General features: G+C 40.4%; 1 protein-coding gene across 4 annotated transcripts in view; it reads right to left on the bottom strand.

The window, feature by feature from the left end:
* The window catches only part of Slc12a6 (solute carrier family 12 member 6), a 90,276-nt gene that overhangs the window by 21,770 nt on the left and 53,243 nt on the right, over nt 1-15,263 (bottom strand). For all 4 annotated transcript variants that reach the window (XM_031371341.1, XM_031371342.1, XM_031371343.1 and 1 more), the window contains 7 exons: nt 10,256-10,350; nt 9,203-9,334; nt 7,782-7,928; nt 6,400-6,454; nt 5,855-5,985; nt 4,334-4,575; nt 1,652-1,866 (listed from right to left, as the gene is read on the bottom strand). In XM_031371341.1, coding sequence (XP_031227201.1) covers nt 1,652-1,866; nt 4,334-4,575; nt 5,855-5,985; nt 6,400-6,454; nt 7,782-7,928; nt 9,203-9,334; nt 10,256-10,350 — 1,017 coding nt within the window. The remainder of the gene's footprint in view (nt 1-1,651; nt 1,867-4,333; nt 4,576-5,854; nt 5,986-6,399; nt 6,455-7,781; nt 7,929-9,202; nt 9,335-10,255; nt 10,351-15,263) is intronic.

The raw sequence follows: 15,263 nt of genomic DNA, 5'->3' as shown, positions 1-15,263 counted from the left end.
AAAAAAAAAAGCCTTTAAAACACTTAAGCTGGACATCACTTAGGAAAAGAATTTCAGAAATTTAGCTGTCTACGAAAACAGGTGTGTTTGGTGACATTAAAACAGTTCTATTTTAGCTATCACCGAAGGAAGACCACTGGCAATTTTTCAGGAGTGCATTAAGACAGATACAAAGCAAATCCCTGCAGTTCTAGCTTGTCAGGAACATGAGGCAGAAGGACTGCTTAAGCCCAGGAGTTTCAAGTTAGCTTGAGAAATATTGCAAAATAAAAATATCCACAAAATATTTTATCTTATCCTATGCTAGAAAAAGTCATTTGTCCACCTCTGTTCTCAAAAAAGGGCAATTTTGTTTGTTTGTTTGTTTTTTGAGACAGGGTTTCTCTGTGTAGCCCTGGCTGTCCTGGAACTCACTCTGTAGATCAGGCAGGCCTCGAACTCAGAAATCTGCCTGCCTCTGCCTCCCAAGTGTTGGGACTAAAGGTGTGCACCACCACTGCCCGGCCAAAAAAGGGCAAATTTTAACAGCTGTACTCTGCAAGGAAGCTCTAAATATAATATTATTTAACTAAGAGAAAAAAAGAAAAATGCAGGGCATGGTGGTACATGCCTATAATCCTGACAGTACTCAGGAGCCTGAGAAGCACAAGGCTTCTGAGTTTAAAGTCATCCATGAATACACAAGGATCCATGCCATGTTCAATAGACAATCTCAGACAGTGGGCTGTGGTGTAGCTCAATGGTAGAGTATGTGATGCTTGTCAGACGTATTCCCCGGGTTCAACTCTTACCACTGCAATCGTAACCATCACTAATTAAGGCCTAGGCCATCAGCTCTAGTGGGGAAGCTACTGCCTATATTTGCTAAATGGACATGCTGTGTCTGTCAAATTGCCTTCTAAACAACTATGCTTATGCTTAGGTATTAGTGCTGCTATCAGCTTTGGTCAGAGATGTTTCTTTTACAGTGGGCAGTGGTCACTGTGGAGGATCATTAACAACTGGTCACAGTGGTAAGAAGATTTGACTATTTTATGCTGAGTCATAAAGGTATTTATATCACTCCCTTCAAGGCTCAGGGAACAATGTGGAAATGGGGCTGGAAGAATGGAAAATCCAGAGGAAGAGAGGGAATCATATAGAATGCTGATTTCTTGTTGTGGCTCTTGCATGCTTGAACTCACAGCATTTCTGACTACCTGCACAAGACCTTCACAAGATGGGCTCTATCAATATGTCATATGAGGAAGGAGGAGCTCACAAGACCCCACCCATTCCTGAGGCTTGATACCCACCTAATGTGGGAGGGAGAGACATTTTCCTCAGTCTTGTAGCCACTGTAAGGTGCCCATGCTGCTATAAACATACCACCCAAGAACTTATAGTCAGTTATAATGAAATTTAGTGTGTATGCAAACAAATGAGAGAATAATGAGTAGGAGTCAATATGATCAGAATAACATAATGTGCATGTATAAAATAGGATAAACTCATTGTTATATGTAATTAATATACTATAATACAAAGTAAAAAATAGGGGTAGGGTGAAGACTCTAAGATGGGAAAGCCTATTTCCCACCACTATCCTTAAAGAAGAAACAACACAAAATAAACCGTTAACTAACAAAGTTAGTTAGACCCTCTAACTTACCAGTGATGACACCACTAGCCAAGCCTGGAATGCCTTGGACTGAGGTGACGTTATTGTGAACAAAGTACTCATCACAGGTGGCATTAAAAAACTGACTCGAGTTGCAGAAGAATCCCCATAACTTTGATGGTACTGTCATGTTGTTAATCTCCTTGGTCTTAGAGCAAACATCAAGATGTCTTGATGACAGGGTACGGTTGCCCAGCATACAGACCCTAAATCAAAGCAAACAAAGAAGAAGAGAAAGGTCAAGAAGGGAAAAAAGAGCAGAGAAAACTAAGTTTTGAAGACTTTTTAAGATGGTTAGCAAAGGATAAAAATGTCATTGCTCAGAGATTTCACTGCCATGGGTAGAAACGGATGAGCACCTTAACCTGAGGGGATTTGTATTTCCTGCCAGGGGAACCATCACAGATCTCACAATATTTTAATATTTAACTTAAGTAGCTAGAGGCACTGAGGGTTACAGGGATTCAATATTCTGCCCAAGACTAAGGTCATACAAATGACAGATGTAGGCGATATGATTCGAACACAAGAATTGTACAAAGAAACAATGCTCAATTATCTTCCAAAAATTTTTGGCTATTCATCCATTTTCAGGGCCAAAAGAATCCTGGAGCAGTTAGGGAGGTGGTCCAGTGGGGTTGGAGTTCTTGTTATAGAAGCATGAGATCCTGAGCTCAGATCTCTAGCACTTAGGTCAAAGCCTGGTGTGGTCATACATGCCTGTGATCTCAGCACTGGAAATGGGGGAAGAGGAGAAGGAGCCACAGAAAGGCCAGCCAGTCTAGAACAGTGCAAACAGAGAGTGACAGAGGACACCTGAAACCTTCTTCTGGTTTTCACACAGGCACACACATGGACTGCCACTACCCCACCCCCACACCATCACCACCACCAGCAACAACAATAAAATTCCAGAGAACTTCTGCTCTTATTTTTAAAAAATGTCCAAATGCCCATATTTTCATTTGCTTGTTTTCTTTCTAGACAGAGGGAGAGAGGGGGAGAAGGAAGAGAAAGAAAGAAGGCAGGAAATGAAATGTGAAGAGGCTCTATTGTCATAACCTCCTGGGACTGTCAGCTCTTCTAAGTCTTCTGGCTACTGTTGTAGGGCAGCCTGACTAGACTTAAAAGCATATCCCTCTATTGTCTGAGAGAAAACTGGTTTTGACCTTAAACCTAGACCCAGTGGTAAAGAGGAAATTTAAGGGTAATACAAATATTGACTGCAGCTTTATTTCTTTCCACCACCTAGAAACATAAACAAGAATGGAGTAATAGACCCATATTAAATACTTCTGAGCTACAAAAAACACTGTTCAGAATCTTCAGAATGATTTCATACATACACAATGAGCTACATATCTATCACTTGGCTTCAACAACCCTTAACAATCCTAGTTTTGTCTCATGGTTTCTCTGAGGTTTGATTTATTTTTAACATATTATGCTAGAATTTTAAAAAACAAAATAGCTTGTACTGGGATTTCTTTTCCAACCAAACAGAAGTGGAGAAGTCCCAAAGGGGAACCTGAAGCAAAATGGAATTTTCCGAGTTGAGATACAGCTAAAACATTGCATCTAAAACTTTTATAACTCTGAAAAAGATCTTTATTTTATGGCCCTAAGTAAGCAAAATGAAAATTTATGGTGGGATTTCTTACTGACATCACATAGAAGAAATACTAAATAGCAATGTCCTGACTGTTATTGACCACAAAGTCCCAGGTTCTTGCCCTACCATTAGCTTACTTTGGGAAAAGTCATTCACCTTCGCTGGATCTGGCTTTCTCATCATGAAAAAAATGTTTTTGTTTTCCCTGTAACTTGTTTTAAATCGGCATTGTATCAATAAATTAGATCCCTTGCTGATCCATATGACTTCAAAGGTAACTTCTGTAACAAGATTACAAATAACTCAGTGTCAACAAGACTCTGTGTCACAAATCCACGAGACAATAGGTGAAGTCTGTGAGCAAAGGCACTGCACAAATCCATCACTTTACTACTGCATATAATGTATGGCATGGAACATCCAGGGGACATACATGATAAGACAGGCATTTCCTTTTATACATGATAACTCTTAGCAGTTACAGTGCCAAGAATAAAGTAAATAAACAATTTACGTAACTCCTTAAAAAAAGATTTAGTTTATGTGTATGGGTGGTTTTGCCTACCTGTATGTCTGAGTGTGCCAGTTGTATGCCTGAAGCCTGTAGAGGCCTGAAGAGGGCACCAGATCCCCTGCAACTGGAGTTACAGACAGTTTTGAGCCATCATGTGGGTGTGAGGATTGAACCCAGGTCCTCTGAAGATCAGCCATTGTTTTTAACTACAGACCACTACTCCAGAATTCTTTTGAATTGACTTTTATTTTAAAAGCAATTGAACACTGGTTACTGGTAATGACTATGACTGCAAAGTCCTTCATGGATCAGTATTAGGGGGCAGGGGCAGCACACCTAAAGAAAGGTACCTTAATGATGGCTACAGCTGCTAGGTCTACATTTCAGAGGTGAAGAAGAGGGTCAACAGGACAGTATGTCAGGAAGCTTCCTTCTGAGAAACTGGACCAATAGGAAATCACTCCATGAAATTCTGATGGAAATGTTCGCATCACCAGATACCATCACTGACTATCCAATGATGACTATGTCAAAGATAGGTACGTACGGGAAGTGTGGTGGAGCAAAGGAAGACTTGATGGCACCAGCATAGATAGCCAAGATGGACACAATTACACAGGCCAGGAAAAGCGAGGCAAACTTATTCACATAGCGTACGCCGATGAACACCACCAAGACCATGAGGACCAAGAAGGCTGTACCATAGACGCGCATGTTGTTCAGCATGGCTGCTGACTCCTTGAGAGCATCATCACTCCGAAAGATGGCAGCTCGGGGGACGATATACACCTGTCAGAAGAAGAAAGACAAGTAGAGAAGATGTACAGCCATTTCAAAACAATCAAGTAGAGGGGCTATAATAGTTTGTTTCTTTTGTGAAGGAAAAGACAGCTAAACAAAACATGAACAAAACATTCATTTGTATCCTTCTTTTTAAAAGTGATTTCATTTTTATTATTTTTATGTGTACTGTTGTTTTACCTGCATGTATGTTTGTGTGAGGGAATTGTATCCTTTGTACCTGGAGTTACAGACAGTTGTGAGATGCTATGTGGGTCCTAGAAATTGAACCCTGGTCCTCTGCAAGAGCAGCCAGTGTTCTTAAGCACTGGGCCTGTCTCCAGCCCTCCTTTCTTCTTTTTAATCATTTATTTTTAGACAGGCTCTGATTACCTAGCCCTAGTTGGCCTGGATCTCAAAGAGATCCACCTGCCTCTATCTCCCAAGTGCTGGGGTTAAGGTTATGTACCATAACTGGCTGCCAATTAACTAAACTTTTATTTGGCTCTAGAATGTCTATAAAAATGTTATGTCGTAGATTATTTTTGTTTTCTATTTGCTATTCTGAATATGTGCATTTCCAAATGGAAAAAAGAAAAATGAGTAATTTTATTCAAAAGGCCATAGAAAAGATTTATGAGTAGAGAAATTAAAAACTCTTTCATTGGTATAAAGTTATCAAAAAGAGGGGTTTGGGATACAACAAAGCCAGTGAAATATTTGCTGCACAAGAATGGGCACCTGAATTTGCTCCCCAGGCCTTATGTTAAGAGCTGGGCATGGTGGTGTGTGCTTTTCACAGTAGCACTGGGGAGGTGAAGGCAGGGGGAGCCTTGGAGCTGACCAAAGGTGTTGAGCCCCAGGTCCCAGTGAAAGACCCCATCTCATTAAACAAACTGGATGGTTCCTAAGGAACAGCAGGTGAGAAAATATGTTGATCACTGGCCTCTACACAAATGTATTCAACACACATACAATATAGAAAAATCAACGTTATTTTACTTTTTTCCACTGACATATGTACAAGTCTTCTGTACTTAGATATGAACTCCCTGGTTGTGGTGATAAAGTTAGGGACACTCAGTCAGGGGGAAAGGACAGGTAAATGAAGGACACCTGAACCTTTCTGCTTCATAGTAGGTGGACAGTCCCAGGCAGTCATTACTTGATTGGCTGCCATGCCTCGCCTGATCTCAGAAACCTTGAGCTCTAAGGACAAAATAAACCCACAGAGCTTCTACACTGTAGTCCTGAAAGAGAGAGTAGTCCACAATTACTCAGCACTTACCAGAAAGATTTCAATGGCACCAAGAATATACATGGCTGCTGCAAATGTGGTGCCAAGATAAAAGCAGAGGCCCACAGCCCCACCAAACTCTGGGCCCAGGGCCCGCGAAATCATGAAGTATGAGCCTCCGGCTATAAGACAAAATAGAATTTGAACAGAATAAAATAAGGGCATCACTAAAAGAACTGTAAACAAGTCATAAGCAATAATTGTAAAATATGCACAAAAAGGTGTTCCAGACTTTGGGAAATTGAATGTAACAAAATAGATTTGCTAGGGAATATGATGTGTTCAGTACTCTACATTTTGTCACATTAGGGAAAAAATTGGAATACTTCCTACAGAAATAAGAGAGTCTAATAAAACATTTCATAAGTAAAGAGTGTGGCTGAATTAGAGCACTGTAGTCTAAATATTTCTAAACCTTAAGCTAAGCAGCATTTGTCTCTCTGGCTTCTAGAAAGTGTCTATTACCCAATGAACAATGGCATAAATACAGTGATTAACCACTGATAACCGCAGAAAGTCAAGGTTGGGCTACTGACCTGGCACCACTCCGTTAGTGGCGATGGCACTCATGGAGATGGCAGTTAACATTGTCTGTAGAAGAGAAGAATTTTACTACTGAGTAGAGCTGACATTTCTGTACTACTTTCCCATGTGTGAATGTCAGGGTACTTAGCAAACATTTTACTCTACCTATTTTTTTGTTGTGTTTTTTGTTTTTGTTTTTTCAAGACAGGGTTTCTCTGTGTAGCGGTGGCTGTCCTGGAACTCACTCTGTAGACCAGGTTGGCCTCAAACTCAGAAATCTGCCTGCCTTTGCCTCCCAAGTGCTGGGATTAAAGGCGTGTGCCACCACCGCCTGGCTACTCTACCTATTTTTATGAAGGGTTGATGTATAACATATTCAAAGGAACAGCTTGGGAGTTAACATTGCAAGGTAGGCTGAACCTACCTACAGACTAGCTACAATGTCAAGAATATAGTAAGAACCAGTGGGGAAAAATATTAAAACATTGTTTAGTAACACAGAAAAGGCTTGAAAGAGAGAGTTGTTGGAGGCACAGTGATTAGCTAGTTGGCTACTTTAGTGCAAATGAGAAGCAAAACCAACAGTGTGGTAGTGGGAATAAGGAGGAAAGGGTGCACATGAAATAGCACAGAGAGAACAGACATGGTGGATGGCAAAGGGGGAGTCAAATATGGCCTAGAAGTTTCAAGCTTGAGAAACTGGAGTGGGGAAGGCTGTGCCCCTAAGTTCTTAATGATACAGGTTATGTCTGCTAACCTGCATTGGTGCAGGGGAAGGATGTAATGGCAGGGATGGGACATAAAAGAGTGAGCAGTTTACATGGAGAATCAGAGTGGGTTGAATGTAAGAGGGAAAACTGAGTGATTTCTGGGAAAGGGCTAAAAAGAGTTCAAAGTAAACCAAATTCAATCCAGGCCCACCTCACCCTTCCAAGGCCCCACCAACTTTATTTTCAGTTCATTTTGGAATAGTGTATGCGTTTTCTAATGTTTTGTTACAACATCAGTGTTTCCATGCTCAAATATCCGTATTTTAGATTATTTTAAGACCTGCAGCCAGGCGTGGTGGCGCACACCTTTAATCCCAGCACTTGGGAGACAGAGGCAGGCGGATCTCTGAGTTTGAGGCCAGCCTGGTCTACAGAGTGAGTCCAGGACCGCCAGGGCTATACAGAGTAACCCTGTCTCGAAAAAAACAAAACAAAAAAAAAAAAGACCTGCATTTTGTTTTGTATTTCCAAAAATCTAGGAAACTATATACTATATATAGTAAGTAATAAATAATGGGTAGTTTCACATATTTGTAGTGCGTGTTCCCCAGGAGGTCAAGTGCATCTACTCTTAGCAGCTCAAAATGACACAGGAAAGCTCTAGGAGCCAATGCATGACTTACACAGCAGCAGCAGATGAGGACAATTGCAAAGGCCTGAAGGACTCCAGCTGTGCCCACTACCCAGGTAAGACGCAGAAAGAGGATCACTCCAAAAATGTTCTGTAGACATGGGAGGTAGACACCCATGAATGTACCCATTTGGGGGCTCTGAAAATAAGCATGTAAGACAAAGGGAGATTATACAGTCAGCCATAAAATACACTTTGACTCACCATGGTAATCTCCAAGGAGAGTCAGGGAGGTTAACCATTACCTTCTAAGATCTCTTAGTAAACTTCATCACTCTACTTTTATTATCTATATAAATTTGTAATTTGGATAACTTTCCACGTTTTTATTATGCCTAAAGAATGGAACATTCAAAAATCTAAAAATGTCTATTCTTCAAAGTTGCTAAAATCCTTTTCATTTAAAAACAGAGCGATGATTTGTGGAAACTGTTGAGAATTTAGGTTCAAATTCTTTATAATAGTTGGTAAATGAAACAGATGGGGAAAATAAAAACTTGAAGGCCATTTGGCTCCTTTGCAAAGAGCTGAGCTAACTGTGTGTATTGGCATAATTTTATTGTAAGAAAAATAGTAGTATTAAAAAAAAAGTCTATTGCTAGGTATCATTATCATGGTACATGCCTATGATTCTAATACTGGGAACCTGAGGCAGGAGGATTCTACGTCCAAGGCCAGCCTGTCTTATATTTGAGGCAGCTGGAGTCCTTATATTTGAGGTCTCAAAAGAGCAAACAAAACAAAACAACCCCCAAACCCTTGTACCAGACTGACAGCTTGAGTAGCCAAGTAGATACACTCCACTCAACTAATGTGCTAATGTCTCTTCCTGCAATGCTGTCAGTCACATGGCTAACCACCTGGATGGTTTCTGCTCAAATCCACCACGTCAGAGGGCCTCCTCTGCCCAGTCTACCACAGTAGCAACTCCTTCCAGCAGGCACTCGTCAGTATCAGTGTTTTTAACTCTGCTTAAGTTTTGGTCAAACATTAACTGACACTAAAAATGTTATATACTTTAACAGCTTAAAGAGCATAGGGACTGACTTCCCACATGAAGCTAGGACACTGTACATTCTGCCTGGGCCATGATGCCAATACTCAGAATTGTTCTGGGTGCACAAAGCATTTAATACATTGTTTCTTTTTCTTTCTTTCCTTTTTTTTTTTTTTTTGTTTTTCAAGACAGGGTTTCTCTGTGTAGCCCTGGCTGTCCAGGAACTCACTCTATAGACCAGGCTGGCCATGAACTCAGAAATTCGCCTGCCTCTGCCTCCTGTGTGCTGGGATTAAAGGCGTGCACCACCACTGCCCAGCTAATAGATTGTTTCTTAACATGGATGGATGCCCTGGCTATGTCTTCATCTTATACACAGGCTGTCTTTCTTTATCCTAGGTGTTGTGAGGCATCACCTTGGTAGGCTTCTTTTTCCCTTCAGTGATGTTCTCTGCCTCTTCATGTTCCTTTGCTCCTTGTGTCAGATTTGTATAGTTGGCCATGCGGTTGAGGAGAGAAGACACCTTTGGTCTGGTGTCCATTTCTTCCTACAAAGCCAGAAATAATTTATGAAGGATACTGAAATTCAGCAACAAAATAGACCCTCTACCAGGAAACAGAAAAGTAAATGATAAAATCTTCCACATATAAATATTTTAAGAAAATTCATCAGTGAGACAATTTTTTCCTCACATCTGAAAGACTGTAAAGAGCTGAGAGGACAGCTCAGTGAGGGCAGCTGCCTGCAGGCTCAAGGTCCAGGGTCCAACCCCAGCATGGAGATGGTAGAAAAGACCATGCTTAATCAGGTAAGCATGGACACCTGATACCTCAGTTAAGGTAGGATATGGAGTTCTGGGACTCATTAAGGTTTTTCATACACATGTGTATGCAATTATGCTTGTGTTCTCATTTGTTCCCCTCCTCCTCTGCCTTCCCCCCTCCCTTCTGACCCTTTTAAGAGACTAGGTTCTGAACTTCCCCAACTAGTCCCCACTACTGCTTTCATGTTACATGTACTCTATTACCTTGTCTCCACCTCTCTGCTTCCTTAACATCTCTTCCTTCCTTCTCCCAATCAGTGTGCTCTCTCTCTCCCCCTCCCACCTCCCTCTCCCTCTCTGACAAATACACACTTACATACACATATGGGAGAAAACATGCACTATTCAGTATCTGTCTTAGTTTGGCTTATTTTGCTTAACATAATGATTGATGCTTCCAAACATTTTTTTGGAAATGTGATGATTTCATATTACCTAGTAGCTGATGAATTCCATTGTGCAGGTTGGAGAGACAGCTCAGTCAGTGGGTAAGAGTCCTTGCTGACCTCAGGTGAGTCCTGAGTTCAGTTACCAGCACCCACAATGGAAGGCTCACTCCCACCCCTAACTCCATCTCCAGGGAAATATGATGCCTTCTTCTACTCCCATACAGACACATACATATATAGATAATTAAAATATTACCTCAAAGAGCGCCAAATTTTTATCAAAATATTCATCTCCTTCTTCATAGTTGGAATTATTGAGATAAGCATTTCGAGCTTTTTTATGTCCGTCATCTGAAAAGAAAGGAAAACATTGGCTTTTCCTGGGTACTAAAGGCACCAGCACCATTAACTATGTTGCCGCTGTGTTATCAGAAACCACTTCAGAGTCAAGTTCACCTTGAGTGGTAGACCTCAGTTAGATTGCTTGGAGAATGTGGTGTTCTGGCAAAAGCAAATCAGGAAACTAAAAGAATCAACACAAAGTTCTTCTCTTAATATAGAGACCTCTGCAGGCCCTACCCTTGAAGTTAGCCACAAATAAAAAAAAAACACAGTATTTCTTTCTTGGTGTGTTATACTACTCTTGACATGGGCTACTTTACAAATTGTTGATGCTGATAACGGGAGGAAAAAGCTGTTTTCAAGGCTGTGTTTTTGATGTATGTGTATGTATCTGCATGTGGTGTGTGCATGTGTATGTGTGTGTACGTAGAACAGTGCACAAATAGAAGTCAGAGGACAACTTGGTAGAGTTGATTCTTGACTTGTACCTTTGCAAGGTACGGAATGCAGGCTGTCAGGGTGGCATGCCAAGTACCTGCTGAGCAGCGTTGCTGACCTCCTTCCTGCTGCTTTAGCAGTTATATATAATAGGTGACTTAACCTTTGATATTTTTTAAAAATTCTTTGATAATTTTGTAGGATGTATTTTGAATATATTCAACTCTCCCATTGCTTCCAACCCAGCTTTGGGACTGCTTCCTTTTTTTAACCTTTCCCGTGAGGTCCAGTTTGTGTTGCTCAGCTAGTTTGGGGATTAAGGTATGCTCTGGTGTGTAGTCTCACTATTGAGGTCATCATCATTAAATGATGACCCGAATCTCTTCTGATGATGACAGCAACCATTAAATGCTAATAGCGCCTCTGCTGGTACTGGGATTACACATCCCACCACATTCCCACTGTGCTGGACTCTGGCTGGCTGGAGCTTGTGTACATCTTGTGCACACTGTAACAGTCACTGAGTTCATATGCATTTCTGTCTGGAAAACAGTGTCCTTTAAATTGCTCATGACCTTCGGCTCTTACGATCTTCCTGCCCCACCACCCCCTCCATCAAAACCCCCAGCCTTGAGATAACATATGAAAGTTCAATTTGGGGCTAAACTCTCTGTAGTCTTTTGTTACCTGTACACCAAGCAGCTAGAAGTCAGTAGTAGTTTTTGAAAGAGTCTCACCATGAGGACCAGACTGGTCTCAAACTCTTGACTATCCTTTCTCAGTCCCCAAAGTACTAGATTATAGGTGTGTCTCTTCATGGTCAGCATCTAGTATATATTTTTATGACTCCTTCCATATTATTTTTATGTTGAAAGCACCTAACTGGAATCTAATGAACTAGAAGTAAGCAAACCAAGAAGAACCCAAGATCCTGAGACAGCAGAGCTTGTGTTATCTGAATACTTCCTAATCTTTAACTTTTTAAATTGTACATAAGTTACATAATTGCAGTCTGACAGGAGAGAAGAGAAAAATGTATAAATGTTATTTAAAACTAAGATTTCTATTACTGAAAAAAGATACTAATATACAAATTAAAGAAAATTAAAAGCATTGTATATTAAGAGGAGCCTAGCAAAAGGACAACAAACTATAGAAATGAGCTGGTCATCTGAAAGGATGAGAGACTGACATGAAGAAGCTCCTGATAGCTGTGAGAGGAGTGCATGGCAGGAGTACATGACTGACACATGTGACATTCGAAATAATATTTTTTAAGAAGTCAATTTTGCCAAGTTTTAAGGAAACAATATATACAACTGAAAAATTATAGAAGAGTCAAGTAACTATGTTGTCAATTTTGTGCTAATTACATTTGAGGATAATTATATAGCTAAAGATTTTTTTTATTTTGTTTATTTTTTTTTAAAGAAACACATTGTAGCTAATTTATGACACATAGAGCAGTACATAGAAAACCTCCACCAGTTTGCAAAGCTTTGTAAAAAATAACAGATCTAGGCAATCATTTCAATGGCTATGAAAACCATTGATAAAGAGTTGAAGTATAGGCCGGGCAGTGGTGGTGCACGCCTTTAATCCCAGCACTTGGGAGGCAGAGGCAGGCAGATTTCTGAGTTCGAGGCCAGCCTGGTCTACAGAGTGAGTTCCAGGACAGCCAGGGCTATACAGAGAAACCCCTGTCTAAAAAAAAAAAAAAAAAGCTGAAGTATAACCTGCTAATGGGTAAATGAAGGTGATCATTAGCCTATTGAACAATACTAACATCATTGAGGGCAAGATACTGTTCATTCTATGTATTCTTAGCAAAAGAATGGAAATTCAATCTATTAAGCCTCTCCAAGAATGCAGAAAATACAAAGGAAAATACAAAAATACATGGTAAGCATACTCAAAGATATAATCACCACAGTCAGAAATAGGATAATCTAATTTCTTCAGTAAATCACAAGCTGAAAGAGTAAACTTGTACAGATTAAAGCTTTTGATGTGACGGAAGCCTAAGATGTGATCTTTGTTTGAACCATGGCTCAAATAAACGTGAAAAGACATTTCTAGAACAGAGAAATGTTGGGCTAGAGATGACACAACTGCTCTTCCAGAGGACCTGGGTACAATTCCCAGCACATACACAGCAGCTCACAATCACCTATACCTACAGTGCCAGGGGATCCAACACTCTTTTCTGGCCCATGGGCACCTGATACACAGGCTGTGCATTAGGTACATATGTAGGCAAAACATCCATAAACATAAAATAAAATAATACAAAAAAATTTAGAAAATGGAAATTTAAATATATGCTCAACTGGTAAAAGTTGCATTTATTACTCTTGGGCTTCTGCAGGACCAGGAAGCACTGGAGGACTAGATTGCTGGGATCTGAGAGTCTGCAAGACCATTCTCTAGCTCCGGTGGTCTCAGAGGTCAGTGAGTGTCTTGAGCTTCAGAGCCCAGGGTCCCCTGAGAAACTGGGGCTTAAGATGTCTTTAAGATTAGTGTGGGTGTGGGTTTTGAATCCTGAGGTTCCAGTGGTCACCGCAGGACCTGGAGTCTACACTACTGTGGTCTCTCAGGGGTTACTTAGAGCCTGCAGCTTTCGCCACAGCCCCCAGATAGTACCCAGACTCAGTGGGTCTGCTACTTGCTATCCTGGCTCCAATGGATTCACAGAATTCAGGCAATGATGGAGGTTCTGAGCTCGCCCAGCTGCGTTGGTTCTTCATGTGCTGATCCACCCTGAGTCCTGTTGCCACATAGCCATGATGAGATTACTTTGGTAACTACACTTGACAACACTAAATTTCTCCAGTCTACACAGCTGAATTTCATGCAGACAATCTTTTGGGAAGAACCACAGAAACACCACAGAGTGTACTCCAAAGATAAGGAAGCCAAAACTGAAAGTCAAACATACTCTAAAAGATGCACACAACACAACAAAGAAACACAAAGAATAAGATACAGCCATGTTCTGTGACCCATCCCAACCAACCAGCTCCCTAATGAAGGAACCCAAAACTGCATAGATAGTTGAAATGTCTAACAAAGAATTCAGAATTTTACTTTTTAAAAGACTTAATAATGATCACATAGAAGATTCAAACAGAAGGAAACGCATTAAGGAAATCTATCCTAGACTTCAACAAGACAGTCTCAAAAGTGAATGCAACAGTAAATTGGAGGTAAAAGTTTAAAAGATAAAGGAAAAATCTGGCAAGGAGACTGAAAAATTAAAAAAAAAAAAAAAAAAAAAAAAAAAAAAAAAACAAAATGAACAGAAATATCTGAAGTAAATGAGATGGTCAATCAAATAAAAACAAGAGATGCCATCATGGGGAGACAAGAACAAGCAGAAGGATGGATTTCAGAGAGGGAGGACAAAGTCGAGATTATCATACAAATGACCATACATAGGTTTTTGTGGTGTTAGGTATGTGAAAATATAATTGATAGTAAAAGCATGAAACATTACGTGAACCTTGGAATCAGAAAAACTATTCTAACTACATGGAAGGTCACTGAGATGTATATATAGCATTTGATACTGGACAAATGTCTACATAGGAACATTAATATAGCTACATGATGATTTTATTTATGACTTTATCACAATAACTTTTTTTTGAGATAGGGTGTCACTTCTGTCCTTGAGATAGGGTAGCCTTCTGTCCTAGAACTCACAATGTAGACCAAGTTGGCCTCAAATTTGCTGATCCACCTGCCTCTGCCTCCTGAGTGCTGGGATTAAAGGTGTATACTACAATCCTGGCTCAATAAAGTGACTTTTAAAAGTGCATTAATTTAGTGTTGTGTACATCTGGACACATGTGACATTTGCCATAGATATGGAGCTCAAAAGAAAACTTGTAGGTGTTTGGCCTCTCCAACCACCATGGGAGGCCCTGCGTGGAACTCCAGTTACCAGGGTTGGCAGCAAGCACCTTTATCCAAGGCACTCTTGCCACCCAATGATAATCTTTTAATGGTAAAACAAACAGACAGACAGACAGACAAACAAAACTCATAGTATGTAAACATTTCTTTAAAATATTCTACATAACTATTAAGGGATAAATTTTATTATTATTTTTTTTAAATCTAGCACTAGGAGCTCCGTGTCCAACTCTGCCACTGCTGCTCTGTTTGGATACCTCAGTCTTACACACCAGGTGAGTCAGACGATCTGTCTCTGTGGCCAGCTTCTATTTGTTTGACTACTTAGCTTATTTTGGAAAAAAAATAATTTCCCTGGAGACTTTGCATCACAGAAAAACAATGATGCTTCTGAGACCTAGTTATCCTCATCGATCCTGACCCTTCCAAGACCTAGTTATCCTCATCGATCCTGACCCTTCTGAGACCTAGTTATTCTCATCGATCCTGACCCTTCCAAGACCTAGTTATCCTCATCGATCCTGACCCTTCCAAGACCTAGTTATCCTCATCGATCCTGACCCTTC

This window comes from Mastomys coucha, unplaced genomic scaffold (genome assembly GCF_008632895.1).
Source record: "Mastomys coucha isolate ucsf_1 unplaced genomic scaffold, UCSF_Mcou_1 pScaffold15, whole genome shotgun sequence".
Lineage (NCBI taxonomy): Eukaryota > Metazoa > Chordata > Mammalia > Rodentia > Muridae > Mastomys > Mastomys coucha.
The sequence above is the reverse complement of the archived record's forward strand: the minus strand, read 5'-3'. Positions and strand labels throughout refer to the sequence as shown.